Source organism: Mixophyes fleayi, chromosome 10 (assembly GCF_038048845.1).
Source record: "Mixophyes fleayi isolate aMixFle1 chromosome 10, aMixFle1.hap1, whole genome shotgun sequence".
Classification (NCBI taxonomy): Eukaryota; Metazoa; Chordata; class Amphibia; order Anura; family Limnodynastidae; genus Mixophyes; species Mixophyes fleayi.
The window spans coordinates 2207760-2225608 of NC_134411.1; the positions used below are offsets into that span (position 1 = coordinate 2207760).

General features: G+C 42.6%; 1 protein-coding gene across 5 annotated transcripts in view; it reads left to right on the forward strand.

Moving 5' to 3' along the window:
* TUB (TUB bipartite transcription factor) overlaps positions 1–17849 on the forward strand; it is a 117120-nt gene that overhangs the window by 83351 nt on the left and 15920 nt on the right. For all 5 annotated transcript variants that reach the window (XM_075187613.1, XM_075187609.1, XM_075187612.1 and 2 more), the window contains exons 2-3: positions 6127–6178; positions 6718–6880. In XM_075187613.1, coding sequence (XP_075043714.1) covers positions 6127–6178; positions 6718–6880 — 215 coding nt within the window. The remainder of the gene's footprint in view (positions 1–6126; positions 6179–6717; positions 6881–17849) is intronic.

The window sequence follows — 17849 nt, forward strand, 5'->3', positions numbered from 1 at the left end:
CCCAAGCCTCAGAAATGTCGCAGCATTGAGATATAAACAGCGTCCCGTCTGTCATGACAGGGGAAGTTGGCGCTTTATGTCTTGGAGGTAACTGTCCCACGCCACAGACCTGCGACGTTGTTGTTTCTCCTGTGATTTTCTGCTTATAGGTCTCATATTGAGACAATTTAAAACAAATTTTAGGTTTGATTTCTAGACCTAAGAGCCGGCATAAATATCACTCTCTGCAGCGTTGGGACGTAACCCATGATTCAGACAAGAAAGAGACATACGTTTTAGTTCTGCAATAACGTCACCTATCATCCAACCGACATGTGGGCAGCACGGTGGCTTAGTGGTTAGCACTTCTGCCTCACAGCACTGGGGTCATGAGTTCAATTACTGACCATGGCCTTATCTGTGTGGATTTTGTATGGTCTCCCTGTGTTTGCTGGGTTTCCTCCGGGTGCTTCGGTTTCTTCCCACACTTCAAAAACTTATGGGGCAGGGACTGATGTGAGCGAGTTCTCTGTACAGCGCTGCGGAATTAGTGGCGCTATATAAATAGCTGCTGATGATGATCATTGGTACTGACATTCATAGACGCCAGCTCTGTGGGTGTTTCAGCACCCCCCCCCCCCCCCCTGCCACTAATTATGTCTAAAATTTGAGTCTGGTAGCATTAGACTTCCTCCACTGCAGATTCATCCTTCCAAGGACCCCCCCTCTGGTCGGAGGTCCCGGGAGAGTTTACAGAGATCCCCCAAATTGTGCCCAGGGACCCAGCGATGCTGTTCCCGCCCCTGGCGCTAGCTGTCGATCTGACCGTAGAAGAATATGACTGCTGCTGTGACTTAATCCCTAATGTGTTCAATTCCTTAAGTCATCAAGTTCATCTCAAGTCAGTGGATCCCAAACTTTTTCAGTTCGAGGCACCCTTAGGGTTTCCATAATTTTTTCCAGGCACCCCTAAGCCAAAATAATTACTAAGTAGTCCCCCCGTCTTGCTTCCCACTGATACTAGCCGGGGCACTGTCTCAAGTAGTAAACTACAGTATGACATTACGTACAATACCAATTCTGTTCCCCTACATCTGTATCCACGTGATTGCCCATATCCCGCTTTATGGCATCAATGCTCATTATTCAGCCGGGCATCAGGGGGTATAATTAGGCTGGCAGGAAGAAGAGGCTGCCCTGTGTCTGGGAGGAAACGTCCGTAGTTTCCTATCTCAGACAGTTCCCTTGGATCAGAGTCTTTGCTGTGTTTGTTTAGCAGGTGCTGTCTAACACTAGATAACTGTGTCCTAAACAAGAAATGGGGTCTCTGCCCAAATACGTGAATAAGTAATAAATTCACACATGATGTTATCAGCTCCTTCCTTCCCCGGGTGAGACGTTCAACGTCTATGTTCAATGGTATAATCGAGGCTTTTTATTTTCATGGAAAACCTTTGTCCTCCATCCCCAATTAAAGCAGAAAAGTCCGCAGGCCAGTCCCGGGTCCTCCTGTTTCACCCATAGTTCTATTTTAATGGTTCATTTTTCCAATGGACAGTTTTTACAACTAAATGGTGTTGCAGTTATATAGTTAGTAAGATTGAAAAGATACCGGTCCATTGAATTCAACCCTTCGTATATTCTCCTTGTGTTAATCCAGAGGAAGGAAAATAGTTGACAATTTGGCGTCACAAGGAGAAAAAAAATATCCTTCCCGACCCCAAAAATGTCAAACTGATAAATCCCCTCTTTCAATCACCCCCACGATGTCCTGTACTAGTTATAGCTACAGATAACGTCCCTGTTAAGAAGGCTTCAATGCATGTTATATTCCGTTAGTGAATCTGCCATTATTACCTAGCTCCACTGCCCTTACAGTAGAGAAGCCTTCCTTATGCTGATGGTGAAACCATTTTTCTAATAATGACAACTTGTATTCTATAGGGTCCTTGGTATGAAGAGTACATTAGACAAATCTTTTGTATTGACCTCCGCTATATTTATATATGTTTTTTGGGTCATGCCGTTTTATCGTAAGTCAACAAACCTAGTTTTTCAAACTTCTCTTTGTAATTTAATCCTTTCACTCCCTTTATTATTTCTGTTGCCCACCTCTGAATCCTCTCTAGTTCCCCTATTCCCTTGGTGATTAGGGGTGCCCAAGAAGGTGCCCCTTATCCAAGGTGTGGTCTAACTAGTGACTTATACAGTGATCATTATCATCAACATTTATTTATATAGCGCCAACAAATTCCGTAGCGCTTTACAATTGTGTCACGTGTATCCACCCCCTTGTTATACAGCACAGGGTTCTGTGGTTCCTCCAGAGTTCCCAGCCCATCTTCTCCGCAGTCATGTGGCTGACAGACGCCGTTGACACGCTATAGGCCACTTGCATTATAACCTGACCATTACACTTATCTTTAATGTCTAGGCAGAGGTGCAATTATTATTTATTTTGATTTTTGATTTTATATTGTCCGTTGATCATCATCTTTCCAGCGGACAATCTACTAATTATTAAGTCGTCACTGACACTGAATTCATTTAAATGTGATTAGACAGACCGCAGATGAGTTTTATATGATGATTTGACAGTTTGGCCAATGAGTTATTTTAGTGTCTCAGACGCTGGAGAGATCCCGACAGAGTTCTGAGACGTTGCACAAATGATTGGTTAAAGGACATTTCATGCTCTTCAAGGATTTTCCCTGGAAATATCCTCTTTTCTTTCTAGTAGCGACCACACATACAGTATAATTTATCTTGTATCTACATGGTGTCTTATTTTATGGGCTTTATACATTATGATTCATTTAAAAACACTATTTCAAATACAGAATTTTTTTCACATTTTAATAGTGTTCCTTGGACATGTCTTGATTTGAAATGAAAAATCAGGACAGCCATGAGAACTGGGGTATATTTACTAAACTGCAGGTTTGAAAAAGAGATGTTGCCTATAGCAACCAATCAGATTCTAGTTATTTAGTACATTCTACAAAATGACAGCTAGAATCTGATTGGTTGCTATAGGCAACATCCCCACTTTTTCAAACCTCCTAATGTTAGGCCATACAACTTACCTTGTACTTACTGTAAATAAAGTAAGAAAGTTATAGGAAGATCACCGACTGCTGTTAGTTTGGGGCTTTGAGAGTTGAACTTTTCTATAAGGAAAAAAGGGATTTACTGTAAAATGTGTAAATGTTGTCGCAGTGACTTCCAAATATTCAGCTATAGTGTTACTCTGCGACTTTCCATAGTAAATAAGCCCCATATGTTACACCGGGGAATTCTGCCAGGGATTGCGTGTGTGCTTTGTGCCTACAAGGAATATCTCACTATTTATGTCTGCATGTGTGTGAGTGTTTATACAGTTGTGCGACTGGTTGCCAAGAAATTGTATTTGTTTCCAAGAATGTCTGTCGCTCGTTCTGGCTGCGGTGATGGATTAACACGTGCGCACAGCTGCGTTCGTCGCACCATTGTACAAGTGCCAGGTTGTCTCTGCTCAGAGAACCTTTGTAATCTCAGCGCTAGAATTACCCTCTTAAATGTCCCAGGTGAAATCACATTTCCTTTAGTAAAGAAAGTAAATGGTCCCTGTAAATCAATTATCAGATTAAGATTTAATGTATACTTTGTTCTTAATACATTTACGCTGTATTCACTTGTGCGGGGATCAATGGAAAGTAAATATTGTGTGTGTATATGTGTGTGTATGTGTATGTGGGGGGGAAATGACTAAAGTACTTATGTAAACAAGATCTGTAAAAAGTGATAAAAACTTAAATATACTAAATGTAGAATAAATAAGAGTAGTGAATGTTATTGATTATTGGAGTGAAAGCGTTTCCACCTTTTTGGGTATTGTGTATGAATCATTAATATCCCACAGTAATACTAATCACAGAGCAGATGATCCCACTTATTGTCAGTACCGGGATCCTGCTGGCTCAGTGTGATTGGGGGGGAAGTTGTGCTGGGGGATTATTAAGCCCCCTTCAATACTGATCCTGAAACAATGTAACAATGTTTTAAAGTCAGTAAAACGTTTTCAACTTTTGTTTTCGTTTTTCAAACATTGTTTCCCTGGATATTATGGTGATGATTTTACTTATCTATAAGTAGTGTACGTGGATTATTCCCTGTTTAGGTGAGACATATATATTTAGTATGTAGAGGACTGCTGTCACTTGTAGTCCCACCACCACGGCAGCGAAACTTAAATTCTGAGCCCTAGGACAATTATTATGATACGTTGGGGTGTAATCTGTATTTAGGATGTTATCACTGTTCTATTTCACTGTCATCTCCCAGACACATGACAGAACACTAATGCAGCGTCTCCACATTATCCTGGGGACTAAATGGCACTTACGTCTAATAAAGGACCTAAAGTAGGAAGATTGGACTGATACACGGACTCCAGGGATCTAATTACCTCTGAGCTCCTGAGCTGTGCTCTGTCAGGAGACGCCTCTGTGAGTTACTGGCTGGCGGGTGCGCCGTGCCCCCTACCATATCTGTGAGCGGGTCCTGCACCCCCAGCCAGATGTCTGACCTATTACTAAGTCATCTACTGTATGTTATACTGAGCGTAAATGACACGGTATAAAAGTGTGAACATGACAGGGAACATATAAATATACAGAGAGAAGACAACATTATTCACTTCTAGACAGGGCTTTACCATATGGGCAATCAGGTGACTAAGGGGTCATAGTTCAGGGGACAGCATAGAAACATGTTTGCATTATTATGTTTACTTATTTTTTAAATTTTTCATTTAATTTTTTCCTACCTGGTCTTAATCAGCCACCTGTGAATCCACCAGTTCACGCAGATCATTTCTGCTGAGCAAGACGGCAAGTCTGTCACTCACTCTGCTGGCTCAGATAGAGAAGCCCCGCCCACCCTCCTAACATGACAGATTGCTACAGAGGTGGGAGTCCTACAGAGTGCACGTTTGAGAGCTGGGCCCTGTTACCTCTTTGTTAATACCGTCTCAATTTATTACTATGTATGTTCCCAAATTGAAAGTGCTATATAATTAACTGTTATTAATAATAATGCTGGATATATTTGAGTATATAAACACTTCAGTTACTCCAGGTCTATATATCCAGCTAAGCAATACACATATATGCATATATATTAAAGTCAAATAGTAGCTTTAAAGGACCATTAAACCCCTAAATTTAAACATTCATATATCAGCCATGGAGGTAAACATGTTTTTTAGCTCTAATTCCATTACAGCACTCTTACAAAGTAATTTATTACCTCCCCACAGCCTTATAAATGTGTGAAGTTCTTCCCACATCATCAGGACCTTGTTTTCTTGGGTACTGATCCAGGTCCATTCTAGCAGCGTCTGTTTGCATCTGCTGGGACTGGATTATAGGGGTCTATATTTGCGTAGTTCATCTGTCACTCTAGCGTTGCTGTAAGCAGCCATATTGGTTTCACTGCTGAGAACATTGGGACTGATTCATAAAGGATCTTAACTTCAGAAACTTCTTATTTCAGTCTCCTGGACAAAACCATGTTACAATGCAAGGGGTGCAGATTAGTATTCTGTTTTGCACATAAGTTAAATACTGGCTGTTTTTTCATGTAGCACATACATACTTGATAGCTTATTTGTACACTGAAATTTAAAGTTGATATTTGTGTGCTACATGAAAAACAGTCAGTATTTAACTTATGTGCAAAACAGAATACTAATCTGTACCCCTTGCATTGTAACATGGTTTTGTCCAGGAGACTGAATTAAGAAGTTTCTGAAGTTAAGATCCTTAATGAATCGGGCCCAATGTTCTTATCTGTTATAATCTGTAGACTCCAATGAAAAAGCACCCCTAGTGGTCTGGTCATTTGGGGGGTTTGACTGTACAGTGCAACAGATGTTGACTACAGCATGTTGTAGACATGAGACCAGTATTCTCTTACTCAGCATGGAGCATGTAATAGAGGATTGGGATTGACGTATTGTATCAGACGTTTATGCGCTCACCCGCTGCCGTCACTTAAGCCATTATTGTATATTACCCTGTAAGTCATGTTACAGCCGTCTCCATAGATTGTACACAGCGGGACTTGTTTCTGTTACACCTGACACATAGTATTTTGTATTCACAGTGTCTTGGATGATGAGAGCAGCACTCTGCGCCAACAGAAACTTGACAGACAGGTGAGTTATTGATAGCGACAAATATCATTGTCGCAGTGGAGATCGATGAGAGACCTCCAGGTGGGGGGTGTAAGAGACCGCTCTTATCGTTTGTAGCAGATAATGGCAGCCTGGTGACTGCCATGAAGAAAGAATGAACATGCACTATTATAACATGAAAGATGATATATAACATATAAAATGTTGTTCATAATTTACTATGAATATAGTAAATTATGTCAACTTCTTGTCAACTGAGAGATAAGGGTTCAAATAAAAAAGCTTTGGAGTTATATTGTAATATACATATTCGGCCTCAATTTCAGTTTGTTATAAAATAGATTCATAGCAAAAATACTTTGTAACATTCACAAATATAAACGCTAAACATTCTGGGCCAACCACAGACTCTGTAACATTATGGGGGGGGGGGGGGGGGACAAACGTGACAATGGGATGACGACTGGAGAATTTTTGCCCAGATGTGATACAATATATCGTCTTGTACATTTATATCTTTCTGCTATTGATAATATAGAATAATCTTGTCTCCTCGCCAGCGCGCACTCTTAGAGCAGAAGCAGAAGAAGAAACGTCAGGAGCCTCTGATGGTCCAGTCTAACGTAGACGGTCGCACCCGGACTCGCAGGATGAAGCAGTCTGAGGAGCAGGCGCCATTAGTGGAATCTTATCACAGCAGCAATAGCAGCGCAATTTATCACGGTGAGTTACTGGGGATTGTAGGGTGGTTGGGGCAGGTGACAGCTGGCACGGGGGGGTAGATGGGCAGTTTTGTCTCTGGGTTGTTCTTATTTTTTACACAGGAGCTTTCTTCAGGGCTGCAATAATTACACACAGCAATAGTGGGGGCTGTAAATAACCTATAGGATTGTGTGACTGGGGCTTGGTGGCGCCTTCGAGCGGTCAAATCAGAGAGCACCGGTAACGCCACTGTCACATCAGAGAGCACCAGTAACGCCACTGTCACAGAGAGCACCAGTAACGCCACTGTCACATCAGAGAGCACCAGTAACGCCACTGTCACATCAGAGAGCACCAGTAACGCCACTCTCACTGTCACATCAGAGAGCACCAGTAACGCCACTCTCACTGTCACATCAGAGAGCACCGGTAACGCCACTCTCACTGTCACATCAGAGAGCACCGGTAACGCCACTCTCCCGGTCACATCAGAGAGCACCGGTAACGCCACTCTCACTGTCACATCAGAGAGCACCAGTAACGCCACTCTCACTGTCACATCAGAGAGCACCAGTAACGCCACTGTCACATCAGAGAGCACCGGTAACGCCACTCTCACTGTCACATCAGAGAGCACCGGTAACGCCACTCTCACTGTCACATCAGAGAGCACCAGTAACGCCACTCTCACTGTCACATCAGAGAGCACCAGTAACGCCACTCTCACTGTCACATCAGAGAGCACCAGTAACGCCACTCTCCCGGTCACATCAGAGAGCACCAGTAACGCCACTCTCCCGGTCACATCAGAGAGCACCAGTAACACCACTCTCACATCAGAGAGCACCAGTAACACCACTCTCACTGTCACATCAGAGAGCACCAGTAACACCACTCTCACTGTCACATCAGAGAGCACCAGTAACGCCACTGTCACTGTCACGGGGGGGGGTAGATGGGCAGTTTGTCTCTGGGTTGTTCTTATTTTTTACACAGGAGCTTTCTTCAGGGCTGCAATAATTACACACAGCAATAGTGGGGGCTGTAAATAACCTATAGGATTGTGTGACTGGGGCTTGGTGGCGCCTTCGAGCGGTCACATCAGAGAGCACCAGTAACGCCACTGTCACATCAGAGAGCACCAGTAACGCCACTGTCACATCAGAGAGCACCAGTAACGCCACTGTCACATCAGAGAGCACCGGTAACGCCACTCTCACTGTCACATCAGAGAGCACCGGTAACGCCACTCTCCCGGTCACATCAGAGAGCACCAGTAACGCCACTCTCACTGTCACATCAGAGAGCACCAGTAACGCCACTTTCACATCAGAGAGCACCAGTAACACCACTCTCACTGTCACATCAGAGAGCACCAGTAACGCCACTCTCACATCAGAGAGCACCAGTAACACCACTCTCACTGTCACATCAGAGAGCACCAGTAACGCCACTGTCACTGTCACGGGGGGGGGTAGATGGGCAGTTTGTCTCTGGGTTGTTCTTATTTTTTACACAGGAGCTTTCTTCAGGGCTGCAATAATTACACACAGCAATAGTGGGGGCTGTAAATAACCTATAGGATTGTGTGACTGGGGCTTGGTGGCGCCTTCGAGCGGTCACATCAGAGAGCACCAGTAACGCCACTGTCACATCAGAGAGCACCAGTAACGCCACTGTCACATCAGAGAGCACCAGTAACGCCACTGTCACATCAGAGAGCACCAGTAACGCCACTCTCACTGTCACATCAGAGAGCACCGGTAACGCCACTCTCCCGGTCACATCAGAGAGCACCAGTAACGCCACTCTCCCGGTCACATCAGAGAGCACCAGTAACACCACTCTCACATCAGAGAGCACCAGTAACACCACTCTCACTGTCACATCAGAGAGCACCAGTAACACCACTCTCACTGTCACATCAGAGAGCACCAGTAACGCCACTGTCACTGTCACGGGGGGGGGTAGATGGGCAGTTTGTCTCTGGGTTGTTCTTATTTTTTACACAGGAGCTTTCTTCAGGGCTGCAATAATTACACACAGCAATAGTGGGGGCTGTAAATAACCTATAGGATTGTGTGACTGGGGCTTGGTGGCGCCTTCGAGCGGTCACATCAGAGAGCACCAGTAACGCCACTGTCACATCAGAGAGCACCAGTAACGCCACTGTCACATCAGAGAGCACCAGTAACGCCACTGTCACATCAGAGAGCACCGGTAACGCCACTCTCACTGTCACATCAGAGAGCACCGGTAACGCCACTCTCCCGGTCACATCAGAGAGCACCAGTAACGCCACTCTCACTGTCACATCAGAGAGCACCAGTAACGCCACTTTCACATCAGAGAGCACCAGTAACACCACTCTCACTGTCACATCAGAGAGCACCAGTAACGCCACTCTCACATCAGAGAGCACCAGTAACACCACTCTCACTGTCACATCAGAGAGCACCAGTAACGCCACTGTCACTGTCACGGGGGGGGGTAGATGGGCAGTTTGTCTCTGGGTTGTTCTTATTTTTTACACAGGAGCTTTCTTCAGGGCTGCAATAATTACACACAGCAATAGTGGGGGCTGTAAATAACCTATAGGATTGTGTGACTGGGGCTTGGTGGCGCCTTCGAGCGGTCACATCAGAGAGCACCAGTAACGCCACTGTCACATCAGAGAGCACCAGTAACGCCACTGTCACATCAGAGAGCACCAGTAACGCCACTGTCACATCAGAGAGCACCAGTAACGCCACTCTCACTGTCACATCAGAGAGCACCGGTAACGCCACTCTCCCGGTCACATCAGAGAGCACCAGTAACGCCACTCTCAATGTCATTATACATTGTGTGACTGGGTCTCGGTGGCCCCTCGAGCCGTCACATCAGAGAGCACCAGTAACATCATTATCATTATACGTTATGTGGTATGAACAAACTATTTTGCTATTTAAGAAATAAACCTATTGAACTGTTTTTCATAATTGACATTTCTTGTATAAAAATGTATCTTGTGACCTGGACAGAAATATGTGGAGAAGCTTCCAGAATATCAGAATTCACAGTGTTCAATACATGTGCTCTTGTTAATTTGCTAGGAGTACATTATTATCTATAGGTCAATATAACTTCATTTAAATTGTTTCATTATGTGAACTTCATTTCACTGTTGTGGTTTTGCAGAAAAGGACTTTACGTATATATAAAAATATTTACCCCACAGAATATAGACTTAGAGGTAGATGTATCCAACCGTCTATAAAGGAAAATATACAACCATATAACAACCAATCAGATTCTAGCTATTATTTTCTTGAAGGTACTAGATAGCTAGAATCTGATTGGTTGCTATGGGCAACACCTCTACTTTTCCCTTTTAAACTGTTGCCACAAGGAAGCTTCATTTTGAAGTCCCAGAACCAATAACTACCCCACTGGGTCCTTGAAAAGAGATTGTGTAAGCAGCCTGAAGCCGTGCAAGGGGCTCTGGTGGGGCCTACTCCCAAATTGGTTCCTTTGTCCGATGTCTCCAGGGAGCCCAACAGCACTATGGTGACGGGTGGTGGGACTTTCACAATTAAAGTAATAGATGAAAGGCGGAATTAGCCATAAATGTCATCATACTTTGCACACTTTTTGGTTTATTTCTGTGTAATTAATAGAAGAAATTTGGAGAGAGAGAATCCTTGGTTAGATGATCGCATTGGGGGTTACAATGAGGACTAAAACTGCAAAGGTAAAGGGCGAATCAATGCAACTTATAAATCAGTGTCCATTGTAAAATGAGTAAACAGCGGAGACAGGCAAGTGGCGAGGTGAGCAGAATTCTTGGCTGCACAGACAAAGTGGGATTAGTGGTCGGATTAGGGAAGTCTTGTTTGTATGGTACACAGAGCTAGTTTGACTTCACATAAAGGATTGTTTTCAATTTATACAAATTGATCTTCTTGATAAAATAGAAAAAGACTCATAGAAGATTTTTTAAAAATGGTCTAAAGCACAAAACTTACCATGAAAGACTCAATGTGGAGAGTTAGAAGTTACTTAAAGTTAAAGGAGTTACTTCAGATGGTGTACTGGGTATAGAATACGACTCCTAGCTAAAGTAATTTTAAGCAATATAAGGTAATATATTCTAATGAGGAACATTTAGATTTCACTAATTGTTTTTTTGTGAAAAGAAAAAAACACTTGATATATTTGAATGACTCATCACACTTTGAAAATTGAATTTTTCATGACTTTAACGTTATTTTTATAGACTTTGACGCCAGTGAGAAATTATATCTAATGGAAGGAATAAGAGAACATCACTTTACAGAATATGGTGTAATGCTTAATGCCAAATAATCTTTATATCTTTTTACTCCATCTTTCTGTAAGTCATTATTATAGACCAGATGTCAAACTCAAACCCTAATTGGTCCAAATACTCTGAAATTATGTGGACCGCAAGAAAAAGAAGACGTCTCGTATGCAATTTTGTACGGTTTATTATTAAGAAAAAACAAAAATAAAGTTTTATGTTTTCTTCCCGATACTTGACGCTGCGCCCTCCGTGACGCTGCGCCCTCCATGACGCTGCGCCCTCCGTGACGCTGCGCCCTCCGTGACGCTGCGCCCCCCGTGACGCTGCGCCCTCCGTGACGCTGCGCCCCCCGTGACGCTGCGCCCTCCGTGACGCTGCGCCCCCCATGACGCTGCGCCCTCCGTGACGCTGCGCCCCCCGTGACGCTGCGCCCTCCGTGACGCTGCGCCCCCCATGACGCTGCGCCCTCCGTGACGCTGCGCCCTCCGTGACGCTGCGCCCTCCGTGACGCTGCGCCCTCCGTGACGCTGCGCCCTCCGTGACGCTGCGCCCCCCGTGACGCTGCGCCCCCCGTGACGCTGCGCCCCCCATGACGCTGCGCCCCCCATGACGCTGCGCCCCCCATGACGCTGCGCCCCCCATGACGCTGCTTTTACTCCCCTTCACTTACCTTTCTGTTGCCTTCTTTTCTCTCTTCTGTTCTCTTCTATTATTCTCGTGGCTCCTCCCTGTGCGCTTCTCACTGCAAATGTCGGGAGTGATGACGTCACACCCAATATTCAGTGTAAAGGGAGGAGGGGAGGAGAGGGCCGGTCTCTGCCGCAACAGATAAGTATTTTTTCTGTTTTTTGGGCCCTGGCGGGAGCACAGACGATGTGCTTGTGCGGGCCGCGAGTTTGACACATCTGAACTAGACCCCATGGACACGTTTAGTATTCAGAGTGCAGAGGAAGGAGCAGGAGGACATGATTGGAACATTCAAGTACAGATTCAACAAGGTTTAGGAGGGAGATTATTCTGCAGGATGAACTGATTTCAAGAGGGTTTTATAGAACCGTGTGACGCATAGGTGTGCTCAGGAGTAATGTTATAAAATATTATTTTACTGAAAGAGTAGTGATTCCTAGAACAAACATCTATCTGAGGAATAGAGAAGGATTTAGGCTACACATACTGTTCTGATACTAATCTGCAAATAGATCGACCACTTGGCCTCTGTCTGCATTGTATCACCACCGCTGGGAGATTGTATTTTAGATCACCGGATAAGCTCTCAGGACCTATGATTACATCCAAATACAGAGATAGAAAATCGAGCCTGTATGAAGTCTTTCATGTGAGCGCTCTTACCCACTGAGGCACAGATAATGTAAGAGCCGCGTCATTGAACCTGGGCCATTTCTGTGTCGCACCCAGCGTCAATTCTGTTTTCCACGTGTTGTTTTGTCCTCTCTGTTTTTTTTTCCTCCTTTCCCTGAGATGACATTTTGTTCCTCCTCAGTCTGTGTGTTTATTCGCTCTACCCTGATTAGGATAATTAATTACCATTGTGCAGACATCTTATCTCAATGTGTCACATTGTTACTGATGAACCATTCGGGCGGAATGCAGAACACCAATCAATGTCTTAAGAAACATGAGTAATGCTTGTACTTGAGTCAAAATCACTTACTGGGGGTGTTACATTGTTTATAAACGGTACATTGTTCTCTCTGTGAAACACAAAGGAAAAGACGATCCATTGTTTGGAAGGATCTGTTTTAGTTCCAGCCACTAGAGGGCGCTTACAAATAACTCGTCACTGCTTCCCTGGTATGGACCTGATAAGTATAATTGGAGATATGTAAGACGCTGTCTTATGAAGGGTCCAAGGGCTGCTGCAACTGTTCTCTTTGTTGATAAAAACCTTTATTTCCTCAGCTTTGCATATTTTTGAGAGATGGACGTTAAGGCACCAGCAGGTTCAGATGAGAAGTCATTAAGCGTTCGTTCAGTTTATCATTGTTGAATGCAAGGAAGGAGGTGCTGAATATTCTGCGTGTGTGTGTGTGTGAATGGTTGTATAAAACAGAAATATGCAAAAGTGGCCCTCAAAATGTTGACTTGTTGCCCCTCAGAGATAGAGGAGAACATAGAGGTCATATAGAGATGTAGATGTGGAGGATAAAGGGATAGAGGAGAGCATAGAGGTCATATAGTGATGTAGATGTGGAGGATAAAGGGATAGAGGAGAACATAGAGGTCATATAGAGATGTAGATGTGGAGGATAAAGAGATAGAGGAGAACATAGAGGTCATATAGAGATGTAGATGTGGAGGATAAAGAGATAGAGGAGAACATAGAGGTCATATAGAGATGTAGATGTGGAGGATAAAGAGATAGAGGAGAACATAGAGGTCATATAGAGATGTAGATGTGGAGGATAAAGGGATAGAGGAGAGCATAGAGGTCATATAGAGATGTAGATGTGGAGGATAAAGGGATAGAGGTCATATAGAGATGTAGATGTGGAGGATAAAGAGATAGAGGAGAACATAGAGGTCATATAGAGATGTAGATGTGGAGGATAAAGAGATAGAGGAGAACATAGAGGTCATATAGAGATGTAGATGTGGAGGATAAAGAGATAGAGGAGAACATAGAGGTCATATAGAGATGTAGATGTGGAGGATAAAGGGATAGAGGAGAGCATAGAGGTCATATAGAGATGTAGATGTGGAGGATAAAGGGATAGAGGTCATATAGAGATGTAGATGTGGAGGATAAAGAGATAGAGGAGAACATAGAGGTCATATAGTGATGTAGATGTGGAGGATAAAGAGATAGAGGAGAACATAGAGGTCATATAGTGATGTAGATGTGGAGGATAAAGAGATAGAGGAGAACATAGAGGTCATATAGAGATGTAGATGTGGAGGATAAAGAGATAGAGGAGAACATAGAGGTCATATAGAGATGTAGATGTGGAGGATAAAGGGATAGAGGAGAACATAGAGGTCATATAGAGATGTGGAGGATAAAGAGATAGAGGAGAACATAGAGGTCATATAGAGATGTAGATGTGGAGGATAAAGGGATAGAGGAGAACATAGAGGTCATATAGAAATTAAGACATGGAAGTCAGATGAAAATTGGGGGAAATGAATTGGCTGAGTAAGGTCTGGATGAGAAGGGCTGTGGTGGGTAAAATGGAGATGACGATACACGAGGAAAAAGAGGACTACATGAGGGAGTAATACTGAGGAGGGACTGAGGAGGAGAAAGATAATGAATTGTAGAGGAAAAGGGATATGGAATCCAGTGAAGATGATGGATCAGAGGATGTGGAGACAACAGATGGTTGTTATGCGGAATATCCTGAAGAAGAGACTTTGATGCTTAGGGTGGAGAGAGATGATATTGGGCTATAGCCAGATATCTAGGGCTAGTGTAGATGCGGAATAGCCTCACACCCCCAGGACTGTGCCCAGGCTGCTCCCCTGCTGTGGAACCATCTCTCGCGCTCCATCGGGATAACCTCTACTGTCAAAGGCTTCATGCGTGCCCTTAAGCTTATATTCTACATTAGGTTATAACTTTTTGCATTCGTGGTGATTTGGATAAAGTTATTTATTAACACCATAACCCTCTACACTATTAATCTATTTTATCCGTACCCTTTCCATTCTTTCATCGGAGCTCCATGTTTTTGTGTTTCTGTAGATACAAGTGTAAAGTGTGTGCGTGTGTGCGTGTGTGTGTGTGTGCGTGTGTGTGTGTGCGTGTGTGCAACCTGTGATCAGGGGTCACAAGGGAAGATGCAGATGAGAAGATTATATGACCAATAAAGAACGTATTTATTTATGCATCGGTCTTTACCGTTTATATCTAGAACCCACCAATGCCCATGTACCGCGGGTAATTCTCGTCTGCACCGACTGATTCATTTTAAATGCGTATTTTTGAATGATGGAATTAAAAAAATAAAAATGTTAATGTTACTCCAGGAATATCTATTATTAGACGACCGTCATTATAAACACAGTATCTTTTAATAGCCTTCATTAGCGCTTCGACCTGTTAAACTGGGTAATGCCACAGCGAGATGTCGCCAAGCTGTTGTTTCTTTTCTATAAGGCTGCTCCCTGATTTGTCATCAATTAACCTCACAATGGAGGTCAAGCTTATTAAACCTACACTCGCCATCATAAATCGTTTCCCAGAACTGTTCCCCCGACTCTGAGAAAGGCCATTGAAATCCTCCAGATAACTCACTGATTACTTCATGAAATGCCTTATTAAGATTAATTATGCGGCATATTCAGCTATTATTCCTCGGTATCCGGGGAATTCTTTACCCTAGCAACACAATATTCTTTTGATTAACCGCGCCCATTTTGAATCAGGTCAGGCGGAAACGATGGGATTGTTATTTGCAGATGGGGAAAATATTTTCTAACAAGCACTCAGATTATCTCTGATGTTTGATAAAGAATAAACCATTATAGATTTCAGTTTTTCTTTTAAAAAAAAAAAAAAAGTAGCGTTTAAAATATTTTGCTATTTATTTGGGGCAAGAATAAGAATTATCTGTTTTCTCTAAATATTCATTTTTTTAATGGACATAATGTACAGAAAAAAAGAATAGAAAGGTAAACCACAATAGATACAAATGTATTTTCTGCAATTAAGAATGGAATAAAATGTAATTATTTTAGCTGGAACAATTTTTATAGGAATGTTTGTCAGAGAATGATAAAAGATACAGCAATCGGTCTTATATATTCATATCAGATTCAGAGGGAGAATTTATTTGATTCTTTTTTTGCTTTAAAATGTTCCTAATAGGCCAAGTCTATTAGTTGTTCCGGGTAAGTTCTGTGCTATAGACCATGCACCATGTTAGTTGCCCTTCTTTGTACAGTCTGTAATGTATTTATATCCCTCTGGAGATATGGCCTCCAGAACTGAACACAGTATCTAGATGAGGCCGTACCAATGACCTATACAGGGGTATTATTACTTCTTTCTGTCTGCTACTGATTCCTCTCCCTATACAACCAGGCATCTGACTTTCCTTCCTCGTTGCTTTGTTACATTACTTACCTGTCTTTATGTCACCTGAAATAGTGACTCCTAGATCCCTTTCCTCCTCAGTAGTTTCCATTATAATGTCGTTAATACTATATTTAGCAACGGCTAATTGCCGCAATATAAGATAATACGTGGAATATACCCATCATTATCAGCCCCTCCATCAGATAGACCAAACTGGTTATTATTGTCCAATAATCGGGGAAATAAAAACTATCATACCAAGCAAACTACTCTTCCAATTTACACGAATCTGTGTAATGTAATATTGGTGGTGCAGAGGTGCTGTATTATGTCTGGTACGGCTCATCCAGTCATTATTATCAATGAATATAGCAATATTTCCTATCTGTGATACAGTGCAGCTAAGGGGCTTCACAACGGGGGTAGACTGAGAGCTGGAATTAGCTGTGACACAGAAGAGGGGGGAATTAGCTTTGTGATTAAAAACAGACATAATTTGAAGACTTCACCTGTAATAAGTAAATCCCTGCAAGCCAGCGTTTTCCTAGATATTCTGCGGAATTTTAAATTAAATTCTCATTCCTTACACAAACTACCGTAAACATTTGTACACGAGTTGTGAGCACTAAAAACAGATATGGGTATTTTTAAACATTATTAGTAGATTAACGTGGTTAATGCACTGAATTATTTTTGTTCGAAAAAAACTGGTCATCTAATGAAGTCCTTTCATTTTGCTGCCCCCAAAAATGTGACGCTTCATTACAGGCTCTGACTGCAATCTTTCCAGACACCAAGATCCATTCCTCATGCAGATCACGTCAGTCGTCTGTAACATCAGGGTCATCTTAACAACATTATGGGCCCCCGGGCAAAGCAGTGCACCGGGGCCCTTACATATACATATATATATATATATATATATATATATATATATATATATATATATATATATATATATATATATATATATATATATATAGATGTATAGAGATACAGATATAGATATATAGAGATAGATAGATGTACTTGCTCAGCAACCCTTGTAGTGTTTTTTTGCAGGTATTTTCTTTTGCAGGATTATTTATTCTAATTAAGAGCCCTGCCTATGGGGCCCCCTTGCCCGTGGGGACCACGGGCCTCTGCCCATCGTGCCCAATGGAAAAGATAGCCCTGTGTAACATGTAAGATTAAGAGCTCATACATGGGACCAATGTATAATGATATTCATTATTCTGCTGGATAATTCTGCTTTGCAGCTTCTAGCTGCTGTTTTGCTAGGTGGTTGCAACATTGTTTCCATAAAGTGATAATAAAGAGATGCAGGAACTCAGACCTCTATCTTTTCAAGCTGACTTGATACATATTGGTTGAAGTTTGAAGGTCACAAGAATCTGCAGGTGCTTTGTAAAATAAAATACAATTCACAGAAGTGATGTAACTGTCAGGATCAGTGTTTCGTCTACAGGATTAAAGCATAATAAATATTCATATTGTCCCACTGTGAACCTCTAATGAGGCAGCTTGTTGTTGTTTTTATATCTTTTTTCCTTTTATTATGTATTTTTACAAACTGTTTAGATAACACTTTACATAGAGCAGGTGCCTGGATGTAAAATCTCTTCTATTTTTGCCCGGTGCTTTTC